Source organism: Hypanus sabinus, chromosome 1, assembly GCF_030144855.1.
Source record: "Hypanus sabinus isolate sHypSab1 chromosome 1, sHypSab1.hap1, whole genome shotgun sequence".
Taxonomy (NCBI): domain Eukaryota; kingdom Metazoa; phylum Chordata; class Chondrichthyes; order Myliobatiformes; family Dasyatidae; genus Hypanus; species Hypanus sabinus.
Window position 1 is genome coordinate 158,601,155 of NC_082706.1, and position 17,346 is coordinate 158,618,500.

The 17,346-nt window shown below is 39.4% G+C and overlaps 1 protein-coding gene across 2 annotated transcripts in view; it reads left to right on the top strand.

Annotated features, from left to right (window-relative positions):
• The first annotated feature begins 4,352 nt into the window (after nucleotides 1-4,352).
• Nucleotides 4,353-17,346, top strand: part of abhd3 (abhydrolase domain containing 3, phospholipase) — a 72,024-nt gene continuing 59,030 nt past the window's right edge. For both annotated transcript variants that reach the window (XM_059950635.1, XM_059950692.1), the window contains exon 1: nucleotides 4,353-4,595. In XM_059950635.1, the coding sequence (XP_059806618.1) occupies nucleotides 4,434-4,595 (162 nt within the window). In that variant the 5' untranslated portion in view covers nucleotides 4,353-4,433. The remainder of the gene's footprint in view (nucleotides 4,596-17,346) is intronic.

A 17,346-nucleotide genomic window follows, 5' to 3' on the forward strand; every position in this document is an offset into this window, starting at 1 on the left:
AGGTGGGGGTAGGGTTTACATATCTTTACATCAAATTTCACTCTGCGAGTACACACCATATATAGTTTCAGAACAGACACAGAAACCTGAGTACATGTGTCAAAATGCTCTTGGATTTGATGAAGCAAGAGCCTAGTACCACTGTGTCTATTAGACAAGAGAAGCAAGAGGAAGAACACAACAATAGAGAGCATAATCAGTGCTTCAGAATAGGTGAGTATGCCTTGGAACCAGAAATATCCTTATATTCTACTAAAAGTGATGTAATGAGAGAGACCACAAAAAGTTTCCACTTGCAGCTAATGTTTCTGTTGTTCTCTATAAAGTTCAAAGTACTTTTTATTATCAAAGTATGTAAACTTTATACAACCTTGAGATTCATCCCCTTACAGGTGTCAATATTACCCCAAAAGAGCACATTAACAACAAAAGAAGACGGTCAAACACCCAGTGTGCAGAAAGAGAGAAAAAGCAAATCATGCAAACAATCAAAGCAAGCAAAGAGCACTCAGAACTTCAGTTCGCAAAGCTAGGTATCACTACAGCTGATATCAGAAGTCTGCTAGTTGCAGGCCACAGCCCCAGTCTATCACAAGTTCAAGCAAACAGGGCAAGAAGGATCAAATTGTTAAGAGGAAGATGTTAGTTTTACAATTTTGTTGTGAACATTGGACTTCTTTGAAGGTGCTTTATCTATTTAAATGCTGGGTTGAGCAATAGATTCATGTCAGGCAAATAAGTTATTGTCTCTCAGTTCCATTTGTCAATTTAGCACAAAATACATAACTGAAAAATTAAGCACAGAAGGAGGCAATTCAGTCTATCATGAGGTGCTAACACTTTGCTGTAGAAATCCAACCTTTTTCTTTGGCTTTATGACTATATTTGAAAGTCATTAGAGCTGACAAATGACAATTAAGAGAATGATATAAAAATGCCAAGTGAGACACTCATTATAAAGACTTCAGAGTAACTGAGGAGACAGTACAGATCTCCTTGAAGAAAATTATCTCAAAGTAGGAAATATGAAATTTCCAGCTGCATCAATAGAATGAGAAACGTATTTCAGTTCTGATGCTCTGACCTGGGAGAATAACTGCATCTCCTTCTGTAGCTGCTGTCTGACCTACTGAGTTTTTCCAGGATGTCTGCTTTCATTTCAGATTTCAAGCATCTACAGTGTTCTGACCTTTATTGTGGAAGTTTCAGTGGCAACCAAGAACACTGAATATTGAAGAAGCAATTCGGATACAATTGGCTAAGTTTTAAGGCAACAGAAATCAGATGTGGAAGGAAAATAAAACAATGACAATTTTACAGCAAGATCCAAAAATAAAAGATGATGAATGCAAACTAAGATCACAAGCAAAACCACAGATGAGTTAATAGGATGTTGAGAAAACACTGAAAACAATTTCTGGTGATTCTAGTTTTGCTTCAGAAACCTGAGCACAAGTCTAAGTCAACAATTCTGTGCAGTACTGAGGAAGTGTTGTACTTATGCTGGTACAGTATCAGTAATTTTATCATCAACGTACCTATATGCCACCATAAACTACCTTGAGATTCATTTTCTTGAAGGCATTTACAGCACAAAAGAAATACAACACAATTTTATGAGAATTATACATAAACAGATTGAGAAACAACAAATGTATAAAAAGACAAACTATACAAATAATTTACCAAACATATTACATAATACTGTATATAATTATAAGTGTACAAAATATAGTCTATATTATATTACACCAGACTAAAGCCTCATCTATTTTCCCAGGTGAAAATAAACCATAAGGTTATTTCAAAGAAAAGTAGCATCGTGGATGACATTAATCCTGCAATGAAACATATCTTTAAAATATACACTGGGACAAATCTTGCTGATGTGGTCTCCCTGCAAATGCAACTAACTCTGGATGAAGTGCAACTAAGTCACAGCAATATTTGGAAAAAAATATTTGAGCTATTAAACAGTAGCAAGGGAGGAAGTGGAAGGACAGTTGTAGCACCTCTTGGGATTGTATGGGAAGCAACTGTAGGAAGGTGTGTGATCTAAAAGCAATGTACTGAAGAAACTAGTGAGATCTCCTCCTTCTTCAAAGAAAGGGGTTTCCTTTCCTATACCATCTATGCTGCCCTCAACCGCATCTCTTCCATTTCCTGCCGGACTGCCTTCACCCCATCAACCCACAACTACATCAGGGATAGGGCTTCACTTGCCCTTACCTACCACTGAACTAGCCTCCACGACCAGCAAATAATTCTCTGTAACTTCTGCCATGTCCAACTGGATCTCACCACCAAGCACATCTTTCCCTCTGCCCCATTTTCCATTTTTCGCAGGGATCTCTCTCTCTCTCGTCCATTCATTCCTTCCCAAGGATATCCTTGCAGGTACTTAACCTTTCAAGAGGAACAAATGCATTCCTGCCCCTCCACCTCCTCCCTTACTACCATTCAAGGCCCCAAAAAATCCTTCCACGTGAAGCAACACTTCACCTGAGTCTTTTGGGGTCATCGACTGTGGTGTTCCCAGTTTAGCCTCCTATATATCAGTGAGACATGAAGACCGCTTCACCAAGGGCCACCCATTTCAGTTCCACTTCCCATTACTATTCTGATATGAGCATGGCCTCTTCTACTGCGGTAATGAGGTTACACTCAGGTTGGAGGAGCAACACCTTATATTCCACCTGGATAACCACCAACCTGATGTAATGAGCATCAATTTCTCAAAATTCCTGTAATTTCCCCCCTGCCCCTTCACCGTTCCCCCATTCCTGTTTCCCTTTCTCACCTTACCTGTCCATCACCTCCATCTAGTCCTCCTCTCCCTTCCCTTTCTTCCATGGTCTTCTACCCTCTCCTTTCAGATTCTCCCTTCTTTCACCAATCAACTTCCCTGCTCTTTACTTCACCCTTCCCCCTCTCCCACCACCTTGTATCTCCTACCACCTTGTACTTTTTCCTACCTTCTTGCTCTAACTCCTCATTTATTTTGAGTCCTGATGAAGGGTCTCAGGCCGAAACATCAAAACATCGACTGCACTCTTTTCCATGGATGCTGCCTGGCCTGCTGAGATCCTGCAGAATTTTGTTTGATTTATTGAAAAAAATAAATACTTAAAGTAGCATGGTGTTGAAGCAAGGAATGGGGGGACATGGCAGAGAGGCCTTTATCATCTGCAAATTTAGTACAGGGTGAAGGGAAGGTGAGACTTGATTGACATTAGCCTTTGAATATATCATCATTCTCAGCAGTCTCAGCACACCCTTGGCCATACTCCAACAGTGGGAGCGTATCTGAAATGAATGATGCAGTTGATGAGATGTGGAACTTGAGCATGAGTTTGAATTCACTGAACATTTTACTTTAATTCTCTAAGGTCCTTGGGGATGTACTTGTTGCAGTAAACTGTTGCTGTTTCCATTGCTATCTATGGGTCCCTGTGACCTTCCTTAGACAAAGGTCATCTCTCCCTCTTCTCATTAGCTGAGGCCGCTTTGCTGTACCATTGGTTTCAACAATAATCACCGTCTCCAGTCTTACTGAGGGTCTCGACCCAAAACATCAATTCATGATGCTTGATTTGCTCAAGTTCCTCCAGCTTTTTGCGTGTGTTGGTAAAAGTTCAAAACACCTGTTTCTCAAGAACAACCATCTTACCGAACAGCTGAGCCAAGCCACCCAGTGGTCAGAGTTTGCAATCACAAATTGTGGCCAGACATGGAAGAAGCTAAAATGACAATGTGGCAAAAATATGGCAATCTAAAATAAAGTTTTATATACAGGAAAAGTGTACAGATGTAACGATGTTTAAACAGGCATAGATTTTGAACCAAGAGCAATGGACAAAACAAAAATCACCATCAAATTTTTAAAAATTGTGAACATAGTGATAAGAATCATTAGTGATGCCTCCTCCATCATCAGTTCTCAGTCTGAGCCTCAACATTTTCTCCACACTTGAAGATAAGCTACATTGAAAGGAAAATTGCTCCAAGGCTCTCTTCAGAATGGCTGCCTAAATAGCATTGGATGCACAACCTGCTTTTGTCCTAAAAGGCCTCTCTGTTTTGCTGGAAATTACAGCCCGTATTTTATCTGTTTTTCTCTGAATTTAATGAGCGCCAACTCCATCATCTGTAAAAATACAAAAAGTATCATTGCCTGACAATAAAATAAGCACATTAATGTGACTGCAGCATTGTGAAATGCTGAAAAGATTGCAGTTATTATGGTATTATTTTTCCAGCAGGTGGCATTTAAAGGCCTGAGCAGAGCCTAACATCTATAAATAGCAGGCAAAGAGGATTGTGCTAGCGAATGAGGGTTGGGCTGAAGGACACAAGAATCTGGTTTTACAATCTCTTGTGTTCTGATGCAACGTGCATGTAGCCAGACCTCATTGTATTCCAGTTGTTAAGCCATGATTGAGGTGACGTGGAATGGGAACTCACTTACCAGAGATCTGACAGTGTATTTAGAAAATCAGGTCAAAATCAATCTGTCAAGTTCAGGGTTAGGGTTGTCTCTTTTTTTGGGAATCGGTGCTGTTTATGTCTGTTATTACCTGAGCACAGTTGCAAAGGTAAGAAAGTGGTTTATTGATTTTAATCCATACATAAAATCTGCTTGCTGTAATGTCCTCAAAGACAAAGAATGGTGCTGCAAATCATTTAATGCTTCTCGTTTTTTTCTATTAACCATATTGTAAGCTGTGTTTGTTACTTTGCCAGGAAGAGTTGCTGCTAAATCAATCCCTGTATGGAATGCGATTAAGTGATTAATTTTCAACTGCAGACATAGGTCTTATTGCAAAAAATTTATTTATTTGAAAGTCTCCACTCACATTTCCACCTCTGCTCCAGCTCAAATTTGTCACTTTCAGATATACCTGCATAATAGGTGGCTGTATTAAGGTCAGTAACCTCCTCTCATGCTCGATTTTTCCCTGGGTATTATACTCTCCATTTCACTCTACTGTTCCTTTGCCTATGCTTGGCATGAATCCAGGGCCAGCCAGTCCGGTCTCATCTCTTCTTGTTCTCATACTGTCTCATTCTCGCAATATTTATGTCTATTCCTTCATTCTCCATCATTTTTCTTCTCTTCAACTATTAGTATAAATTTAACTACATTTTCTAAAACCATGAGCAGCTTCAAATCAATTAAACTGGTACCTTTGTCATTTGATGGAAGTTCTAACTAGCTTAATCTTGGGGATTTCCCACTCTGAGTGCACAGCTCTAGTCTGGAAGATTAGAACTGGGAAGTTAAACAAATGATACAAGTGTTGAGCAAATTGTTTCAGAGATATCTCTCTTTAACTTTTATAACTGAAAAGTACATGTATGCGGAGAGATGATCACCACTATCTGTTTTGCTTCTAGTTCAAGTCTTCTTCATGTGCCAGAAAACGTTTAGCAGAAATTCTACCATACTAATTACTCTTAGAGCTTATAAATTTATTAGAACTTACATGAAGAAATGTAGGAGGGCAATGCACCAAAAACTGTGATTTTCAAGTTGAGCAATGTATTCCAATTCAATATAAATAACCACAATGTGTAACCAGAAATTAAACATAGAGAATTGATTAGTCCTTATCCTTAAAAATACAAAACACAATCCACATTGACTTCCTTTCACAACTGGTTTAGTATGTGGTAGCTCAATGTTTTCTGAGATACCGTACTGGAAGAAAGAAAGAAAGATTAACTTTATTTATCACACGCACATCAAATCATACAGTAAACTGAATTTCCATGGAAGCTGCCTGACCTGCTGAGTTCCTCTGCATTTTGTCTATGTTGCAGCAAAATGGACTGTTTGCATGAAATCACATCAGCAAGGATTGTGCTGAGTAGCCCACATGTGTTGCCACACTTCTGGCTCAAATGCAGCATACCCACCTTTCACAATGCTAACTATGCACCTTTGGAATATGGGTGGAAACAGGACCACTGTCTAATTTTCCAGCTTTGTTCCCTAGCAGGGAGTTCTGCTTAAAAAGCACAGATTTAGAAAACAGGTATTTAAACCAGAAAAAATTTACTGACTTGACAGTTTGCTGTAAGTTTTATATGCTGTGAGAGGATGCTACCAAACCAGATAGTAATGGCTGATGTACCAATGTTCTCTTTGATGGCAGTGTAGAATTGTACCAGTATGTTCGGGGAAAGGTGGAATTTTACTGACTACCATAGGAATCACATCCTCTGCGGAGCCTTTTTGTTATTGGAAGGGATATAGTTCTCCCACATGAGGTCCTGTAAAATAATGACACCCAGGAACAAGAATGCTTAAACAGTACTAACAGTAGACTCACTGATGATGAGTGGGCGTATATCATTGTAACTACTGAAACTGCATTGACTCACCTGCTGTTACCTTTGATCTTAAGGATATAAAATATAATGTACTTTGAGTTTGGGTGACTCTACCAAGAGGGTTCCCAGGACAATGCCTGCTTGTTATGATAAATGAAGGCTTCTATATCACCAGCATCTGTGTCTCCCAAGTAACTCAGATCACAATCACAGCATAAGCCACAGGGTTTGTGAGGAGGTGACAAAATAGCCAAGGCAAGATTCTGCAATATACTTTGTAAACCACACACATTGTAGCTTCTATGTGTCAGTGTTGGAGGGAATGAATATTTATACTGGGTGACGGGGTACCTGTTAATCAGGATGCTTTGCCCTACCTGATCAAATGCATGGAACTTCCTGAGAATTGTTGCAGCAATTAGAGAGTATTCCATGACATTCCCAATTTTGGGGCTTGTAGATTATGAAGAGGAACTGAGCTGTTAGGGGTTGAATCGCAAGCAGAATAAGCAGCATTTGACCTGATCTTGTACCCACGGTATTTGTGTTGAGTTTCTGATCAATAATGATAAAAGGCATTCAGAAATGGTAATACCACAGAATGTTGACTGAAGGTGATTAGATTCTCACTGTTGGAGATGCCCAGTGACTTGCATTTTGCAGTATTAGTTTTTTTTTATGTTTTGGGGATCTTGGTGTGAATCTTTGTCTCCTGGTGATGGAGGGAATGAATATCTATGGTAGCTGGCAGTGTACCGGTGCTTTATCCTGGATAGTATTGAGTGTTTTAAGAGTTGCTGGCTGCAAGCCTAGATTATTCCCTTATTCTCCCTTGTAAATAGAAAGGGATTGGGATGACTGGAAATGAGAGTGACTCCCAGCCTCTGACCCCCTAGTGTAACTATGATAAACATGTATGTTCCTGAATAGTGTGTAATCAATGGTGACCCCAGGATATTGATGATTGGAGACTTCATGAAAACAAGGCCATTGAATGTCAAATGCAAGACTTATTGTCCAGCAATTGTCACATATCAGCTCCTGCCTGAACATTTTCTGAGTCTTTTTGGATGCAGGCATGGACTGCTTCATTTGATGAAGGACTTGAATTGCATATCTGCAAATATGTCCATTTCTGGCTTTATGATGAAGGAAGGTCATTAAGAAGCTGCTAAAAATGGCTCAGCCTAGGACATAGCCCCAAGGATGATTGAATCCGAGAGATGACGCCAGCTATGTCCCTCCTGATGCCAATATATAATATAAAAGTAAGGATATTACACGCGGCTTTATAAGGCCTTGGTCAGACCATACTTGGAGTTTTGTTTGAAGTTTTAAGTCTTTGACTAAGAAAGAATGTGCTGGCATTGGAAAGGGTCCAGAGGTGGTTTACAAGAATGATCCTGAGAATGAAAGGGTTAATATAGGATGAGTAGTTGATGGTCCTGGGTTTATATTCATTGGTTTAGAGGAATGAAGAGGGTTCTAACTGAAACCTGTTGAATATTGAAACGCCTAGATACAGTGCAAAGGGAGAGGATGTTTCCTATGGGGAGGGTGGTGTCCAAAACAAAAGGCACAGACTCAGAATAGGACATCCCTTTAGAATAAAGATGATTAGGAATGTCTTTAGCTAGAGATGGTGTATCTATGGAAATCATTACCAAGTCATTGGGTATATTTAAAGCGGAGGTTGATAGGTTCTTGGTTAGTAAGAATGTCAAAGGTTACAAGGAGAAAGCAGGAGAATGGGATGATGTAGGATAATATATCAGCCAAGATGGAATGGAAGAGACTTGATGGGCCAAATGGCCTAATTCTACTCCTGTGTCTTATGCTCTTATGGTCTTGATTTCAAGAGCAGCATTTCTCTCCTCATGAATTCAGATCTTTATTCAGACCATGTCTGTAGAAAATAATGTCTACCACTTTGGTAGTGATTGAGAGTGTTCTGATTGAGCAGTAATTAGCTAGATTGGGTTTGTCCTGGCTTTTCAATAACACCTCATGCCTGACCACTTCTCCACATTGTATTTACTGCACTGGTACCTATCTGACATTGTAATATCGTGACCGGAGGTTTAATTGGAATCTAGGGCACAGTTCTTCAGCATAACAGCTCAGACGTTGATGAGATTCATCACCTTTGCTCTACTCAATGTTGGTCTGCATCTTTTAACATCATTTGAAAGAATCAAACTGCCTGAAGATTGATTTCAGTTTTGATGGTGGGGATCTCAGAATGAAGCCAAAATAGTTGCATACTCTTGCGTCTTGTTTCTGTCACTCGCTTGCTTGCTCTGTCGCTGTGAATGATGGGGTTGCTTTTGGATCCTCCTCTCCCTGTTATATGTTTCATTCTCACCCACAACTTGTGACTAGACGTGGAAGAACTGCAGAGCTTCAGCCAGATCTGGGGGCAATGAGAAAAATTAGCATTTACATTTTGCTGCTGATCATATCATCAGCCTGGCACCTCATCATTTTCAGTATGCCTGATGTTGCTTCCAGCATGCCCTATTGTACCACATAAGTTTAGTGCAGAAATGTGACACAAATGGGAAAAAAATTTTCAGTTTGGTACTCAATAAGTACTACACTGTCAAAGTTACCACTGTCCAGTTGAGACATTTACCTGAGACTCCATTTGCTCTCTCTGATTTTCCATAGTGCAAAAGATTCTACTGCGCAATTTTGCAGAAGAGCAGGGATGTTAACAAGATTGATTCCTCAGTCAAGGTCACCAGTACCAATTAATTGTTGTCATCAACATTGCTGCTTTTTGTGGGAGCAATAATGCAGAGTGTCTGTTTTTTTGAGTTTTGCAAGCTGAGCCAGTGTTTAATTGCCAATCTTAATTGCTATTGAGAAGATGGTCGTGAGCTTCCTTCGTGAACCACTTTAGCTCTTTGTGTATGGGTATACCCACAATGCTGTTTGGGGAGGCAGGGGTTAGTTTCAGGATTTTGACACAACAATGGAGAAGGGGTGTTAATATACTTCCAAGGCAGAATGGTGTGAGGCTTGCAGAGCCACTTTCAGCAGGTGATGTGAATTTTTGCTGCTTTTGTCCTGCTAACTGGTTGAGGTCATGGGTCTGGAAGGTGCTGTCTGAGCAGTCTTGGTGAGAAGCTGCAGTGCATCCTGTAGATGATACAAATCTCTACTGCTCTGCATTAGTGATGGAGTGAGTAAATGGTGTTGGGTGGATGAGGGTGTGCCTTTCAAACAGATTGCTATGTTCAGTATGGTGTCAAGCTTCTTGAATATCGTTGAAGCTGCATTCATCCACGCAAGTGGGGGGTATCCATCGTACTCCTGACCCATATATTGTGGATGGAGGACAGGCTTTGAGGAGTTAAGAGGTAAGATACTCATACAGAATTACGAGTTTCTGACCTGCTCTCAGTAACCACCTTGTGTATAAGGAGACTCCAGTTCAGTTTCTAGTTGATGGTAAACTCCAGCATATTGATAGGGGGAGATACAGTGATAGTAAGCCACTGAATTTCAGGAGATGATAGCTAGAATTTCTCTGGTAGAATATCATTGTTTCCTGCCACTTGTGTTGGTCTCTATAAATTCTCCAATGACACAACTGTTGTCATCATAGTCTCAGATGGAGACGAGCAGGTGTACAGGAGTGTACTGTGAGACAGACTGGCTTGTTGAATGGTGTTGCAACAGCTCTGCACTCAGCACCAGTAAGAACAAGGAATTGATGATAGACTTCAATTATGGGAGTGAATACAATACTGAAGTTATAGACGTTCTCCTTCTCTGAAGAACTGACAATCATATTCTCACTTCAAGTGAAACCAACTGTTCAAAATTACCAAATTTTTACAGTGGTAGAAAATACACTTTTGAATAAGCTTTGATATAACATAAAAGGACTAGAGTTTTGAAATCAATTACTTATGGAAGAAAGCTTAGATTTCTTCCCCCTCCAGTATAAAACTTAGCAAAATAGTAGTGTTTTCCTCAGGTTCATGAGCAAATAAGTAACTAGACATGATATAATGATGCAATCATTATGAAATCATTCAGATACTAAAGGGCATTCAGCAATTGTGACTTAAAATGGTTTGGTGAGGTCTAAAGGGCATTGAACATGTGGATGTTATTTTCTAATCTACAAGAAAAGTTAAAAAATAATGAACTGGAGCAGTTTTATGGGTTAGCTTATCTACAAAAATGGAAAACCAAACTTAAGAATAACCTAGTTAATATTTTATTTTAGAACCACTAGGCAAGAGATAAGACCATAAGACAGGAGTAGAATTAGGCCATTTGGCCCATTGGGCCTGCTCTGCCATTTGTTCATGCCTGATCCATTTTTCAACTGCATTCTCCTGCCTTCTCCCTGTAACCTTTCATGCCCACACTTATGAAGAATCTATGAATCTCTGCCTAAAGTGCACCCAAAGACCTGTCATCCACAGCCCTCGACATTTGATAGGTTTCAATGAGATCCACTCTCATTCTTCTAAATTCCAGCAAGTACAGGCCCAGAGCCATCAAGCACAGCTCATATGATAAGCCTTTCATTCCCAGAATTACTTCCATAAACATTCTTTGAACCCTCTCCAGTGTCAGCATATCCTTTTATAGGGGGCCCCAAACTATTTCATAATACTCCAAGCAAGGTCTTACCAGTGCTTTATAAAGTCTCTGAATTATATCCTTGATTTAATATTCACATTCTCTTGAGATATTTCAGATAATACAGTAATATTCTGACTTTATCACCTATTGGCAAGCTCTTCAGTGAGATGACAACACATCTGGAATAATTAATCATTTCATTTGGACATCCTCATAGCAGATAAGCTAGAACGTAGGTTTCTCTGGTCCTTGGTACATCTGATGTTCATTGGTCAGAATTTTTAGGCAATGTCAAAAATGGATACATAAAGTTCAACTTCCAAGTACTTTTGAAATGCTTTTACAAAGCTTTTCTCTGTCAAATATCCTTAGTTTTTGACACTTGCATGTCTCTTTCTGCCTATTGCTCCAATGTGTCATCCATCCACCTCCATATCCTGTAAGATCAAAGAATCCTAGGAAGGTACACCAGAGAATAGGCTTTTAAATTCACCAGCTGGGAACATACATACACTATATAACCTTGATTGAGTGGCCTGCAATCTGCTGACTTTTCATTTCAACAGAGTGAAATATCACAAACTGTCCTTTTGGTGCAGGAGGCTCTGCATAGTCAGCACTCATTTGGTAAATTTATCTTCATGTCTTCACTGACTGAATTATTGAACATTTCCAGCATTTTCTTTTAATACTTGAAGCAATCCTATTAAACTTGTACCAGTAGCATAATTTACTGACTAATTGAAGAGATTCTTAGAAGGAAAACACATACAGTATAAACCAGATAGCAATAATAAAATTGTAAAGAAAATATAGTTCCATAATTTAGGGGAAATTGTAATAGAGCATTCTTTAATTGAATCTACACAGAACTCTATACTGCATTCAGTACTATGAAGATACAGTCCTTTCCACTGCAAGGCAAAAACACTGAGGGTGGGTTTAGTGCATTGAGTATTTCAGTAATATTTGAATAATACTGTAAGAATATTGTTTTATTAAGCATTCTTTGTTTATTTACATAATTATGGGATCAATGTAAGAAGTACATGAATGGCATACGTCACTACACCACCAAGCTATATGTGAGCGCCTCACTAAAGAAGTACTAAGTACACGAGTATCCCTGCTCCTGTGTTTTTCTTTCATTTAGCTTTAGACCATAAGACATAGAAGCAGAAATTAGACCATTTGGCCCATTGAGTCTGCTCCATCAGTCAATCATGGCTGATGTTTTTCCCTCCTCAGGCCCACTCCCAGCCTCTCCCCGTAACCTTTGATGCTGTGTCCAATCTAGAATGATCTGCAAATTCACCACCCTCAGGCTAAAGGAATTTCTCCACATCTGTGTTTTAAATAGATGCTCCTCTATCCTGAGGCTGTGCCCTCTTGTCCTAGAATCCTCTACCATGGGAAGCATCCTTTCCACATCTAGGCCTGTCTAGGCCTTTCAGCATTTGAAAGGTTTCAGGGAGATCCCTCCTTCATCTTCAAAATTCTAGCAAGTACAGAGCCACAGTCATCAAACTTTCCTTGTATGATAACCCTTTGTTTCCTGGAATCATCCTTGTGAACCTCCTCTGGATCCTCTCCAACGCCAGGACATCTTTTCTGAGATGAGGAGTCCAAAACGGTTCACAATAGTCAAGGTGAGGCCTCACCAGTGCCTTATAAAGCCTCAGCATCACATCCCTGTTCTTGTATTCTAGACCTCTTGAAATGAATGCTAACTTTGCCTTTGCCTTCCTCACCACTGACTCTACCTGCAAGCTAACCTTCAGGGTGTTTTGCACAAGGACTCCCAAGTCCCCTTGCATCTCAGGTTTTTGGATTTTCTCCCCATTTAGAAAATAATCTGCACATTTATTTCTACTACCAAAGTGCATGGCCATGCATTTTCCAACATTGTCTTTCATTTGTCACTCTCTTGCCCATTCCCCTAATCTATATAAGTCCTTCTGCATTCTACCTACTTCCTCAACACTACCTGCTCCTCCACCTATCCTTCATATCATCTGCAAACTTGGGAACAAGCCATCTATTCCATCATCTAAATCATTTATATACAGCATTAAGCGATGTGGTTCCAGCACTGACCCCTATGGAACACCACAAGTCACTGGCAGCCAACCAGAAAAGGATCCTTTTATTCCCATTCACTGCCTCCTACCAATCAGCCAATGCTCTAACCATGTTAGTAAATTTCCTGTAATGCCATGGGCTCTTAACTTGGTAAGCAGCCTCATGTGTGCCACCTTGTCAAACACCTTCTTCAAGTCCAAATATACAACAATCACTGCATCCCCTTTATGTATCCTACATGTAATCTCCTCAAAGAATTCCAACAGATTCATCAGGCAAGATTTTCCCTCAAGGAAACCATGATGATATTGTCCTATCAAGTACTCCATGATTTCATCCTTAACAATTGACTCCAACATCTTCCCAACTAATGAGGTCAGGCTACTGATCTATAATTTCCTTTCTGCTGCCTTCCTCCTTTCTTAAAGAGTGGAGTGATATTAGCAATTTTCCAGTCCTCTGACACCATTCCAGAGTCCAATGATTTTTTTGAAAGATCATTACTAATGCCTCCACAATCTCAATCGCTACTTCTTTCAGAACTCTAGGGTGCAGTTCATCTGGTCCAGGTGACTTATGTCCCCTTAGGCCTTTCAGCTTCTGAGCATGTTCTCCCTTGTAATAGTAACTGTGCCCACTTCTCTTCCTTCACACCCTTCAACAGCTAGCACACTGCTAGTGTCTTCCACCATGAAGACTGATGCAAAATACTTAATTAGTTCATCCTTGGTCCCCGTTAATATTTCTCCAGCCTCATTTTCTAGCAGTCTTTTATCCACTCTCATTTCTCTTTTATTTTTTATATACTTGAAAAAGCTTTAACGATCCACTTTGATATTGTTTGCTAACTTTTATATTTCATCTTTTCCCTCCTAATGATTCTTTTAATTGATCTCTGTATGGTTTTAAAAGCTTTCCAATCTTGTTTTCCCACTAATTTTTGCTTTTGTTGTATGATTTCTCTTTCGCTTTTGCATTAACTTTGACATCCTTTGCCGGCCATGATTGTATTATTTTGCCATTTGAGTAATCCTTTGTTTTTGGAATACACCTATCCTACACATTCCTCATTCTTCCTAGAAAATCATGCCATTGCTGCTCTGCTGTCATCACTGCCAGCATCTCCTTCCAATTTACTTTGGCCAACTCCTTTCTCATACCCCTGTAATCTCCTTTACTTCACTGAAATACTGCTACGTCAGACTTTACTTTCTCCCTATCAAATTCCAACAAACTTCCAACAATGGCTGCAAATAACCTGAGATGAATAGTTACTGCTGAAGCTCAGCACATTTTCTTTGGAAAAGAAGAGACGTGTTTGGGTTTTTTTTAAAAATGCATCACGTTTTTTTCTTTGAAAAGGAAGAAAGATATTCAAGTTAAAATAAAGGCAGAAAATGGATGAAATTCAAGGGTTCATAAGCAGTGAGTACCAGGTGATAATAAAAATAATTTTCTTAAAAGCAGAAATGCCTGGCTACATCAACAAGATAGATGCATTTGATTGCACAACAGATAACTGGATGATGTACACTTAACACATTGAGCAATATTTTGAAGCAAATGAAATAGCCAATGAAAAGTGAGTGCCAGTGTTACTGAGTCTAATGGGTGGTAAAGCAGAAGTGTGACTGCTTTGGTGATATTGTGAATGTAATGCAGAAGCATATAGAAATAAAACCATTGCAGAACACTTTAAGTTTCATTTGTGGAATCAAAAGTAACAGGAGTCCATTTCAGCTTATGTGGCTAAATTGAACAGATTGTCCAAGCAGTGTCAGTTCAGTGAAGGGCTTAATGATGTACTGAGAAATTGTTCAGTTTGTGAAATCTTACAAGAAAACATTCAAAAACAGTTCTTAACTGAAGCACAACTCATATCTAAAAGAGCAGTTGAAATCGTTGCATCTATGGAAACAGCAGACAGAGATGCAATTGAGCTGCAGTCAGGAATGAAAGTGAACATAAACAAGATTGCAATATCCAAACAGAAACCTGCCTGGCCAAAAAAATTGTCTTACCATTGTGTCAGGGGCTCACATACATCAGAGCAATGCAGGTTTAAAGGCAAAACTTCCAGAAAATGACACATACAAAGAACATGTTGGGCAGATAAAAGTAAATGGTCTGCACAAAGAAGTAAAAAAGATAAAAGGCCAAGTTGCAGTTTCAAAAACAGCACCAATCCATGTGCTATTGATAAAAAATCTAATAATGATGAGAGAGACGCAGGACCGAGTACTTTTGAGATTTACAATGTGCAAGCTAACAAACAACAAGCAACGTGGCTTACACCAGAAGTGAACAGCAAATTAATTACAACGGAATTGGACACTGGCTCAGCTGTTTCAGTCATTCCACCAAATGAATTCAAATAGCATTTCAAAGATACTGAACTGAAGCCTGCAAATATCCAACTAAGAACTGATGTTTGAGAAAATATAATTCTTGTGGGAATGATATTTATAACAGTGAAATACAACAACCAACAAGCCACATTGGGGTTTTATGTTGTAAAAACAAGAGGACCGACATTATAGCGATGTGATTGGCTGAGACAACTCCAACTTGGCTGGAGATCCATCAAAAGTTGTTCAAGAATGGCATTAGAAAACTCATATCAAGGGTAAAACAGTGTTAAATGAAAATGCCACATCCAAGTTCTACAAAGCCAGTCTGGTTCCTTATACCATCCATGATAAAGTAGCCAGTGAGCTAGATCACATGGAGGCTGAAGAAATTCTTTTCAAGGTTGAGTCGAGCCTCCAGTAGTCACGAAGGATGGGACATCAGTATATGTGGTGATTTTAAGGTCACCATCAACTCAGTACTGAAAGTAGGTTCCAAAAGCCTCCACTGCAGCCTTGCACATTGGTGACGTGTTGAGAGACCTCTTCTCAAGGAGTGGTGTTCCAGAACTTAGTCACCAACAACGGACCACAGTTCATTACAGAACTGTTTCAGTCATTCCAGAAAATGAATGGAATTAGACATCTGCACCGTATCACCCAGCTATAAATGGCTTTGTGGAAAGGTTTGTTCAAAGTCTAAAGAACACACTATGAGCAATGTCAGCCAAACAAACCACGTTGACACTGTGTCAAAAGTTCACAATTTTTCCCTTGCATATCGCAATGCTGTACACTCCACAGCCAGCAATTCAGCAGTAATGCTGTTCCTGGGTCATCCCTTATGCTCACGCTTGGATCTCCTCAAACCCAACCTCAGAAGGAGTATGCAGGACAAACAGCTGAGACAAATTGAGGGCTCCTCAAACAAGGAGGTTCACTGGACATTCACTATTTCACTCCTGGACCAGCAGTCCTGGCAAAGGAGAACAGAAGTGATTTAAAGTGGATACTTAGAAAGATTAAGCACAAAACTGGACCACTCTCCTAAACAATGGAGATTGCATCTGATGTCATCTGGAGATGACACATCAATCAGTTAGGGAGAGCAGAGTCAGGTGTTAGGGAAGTAAGATGGCCAGAGCTGTCAGAAACACTTCTTGCAGTCACAGCAACTCCTGCAACCATCAAAGGGGAGAACCCAGAATCTGAGATTGTTCCACAGCCACAAGTCTCTCCAGCCAGCCTGCCTCCACCTTGTCAGGAAAAACGTTATCCCACAAGAGTAAGAAACACTCCACAGCAATTAAATCCATTAAGACTGAATAGAACAATGCTGTGGATGCCTATATAGTAGTTGCATTATATAGTGTACTGTACACATTAGATGACTAGAGATCAATATGTTATATATTTGAGTAGAGATGCTTTCTATTTTGAGTTGGGAGTTTATAGCTAAGAGGGAGAAGTGTGTATTTATTATTTCAGTAATATTGAGTAATGGAAAAATATTGTTTGATTAAACATTGTGTTTTGCTTACATGATTCATTATGGGTTATATGTAAGACGTAAGTGAATGGCATACGTTATTACACCATCATGTGAGTACCTCACTAAAGAAAAACAAAATACACGAGTATCCCCAGCTCCCGTGTTTTTCATTCAATTAGTTTTTGAAGTTCCAACCAACAGTGGAGGAATAAAACAGGCAAGTTGTAACAATAAAAACTTACAAATACAAGAAAGTAAAATAGACTGAGATTTGGTTTTCCACTATCATGACCAAATGATATTATTCCTACTACACTACATGTATATCAAATGGAATCTCTATTCATCTGAATTTTTAAAAAAAATTGATTCCAGAAAACAATTCAATAATAGTTCATCTTGAGACATTAGCAGCCAAAATAATAATCTGGCACAATACCACCAATTTAAAAAAAATAGAAAAACTGTAGAAGGAGCAAA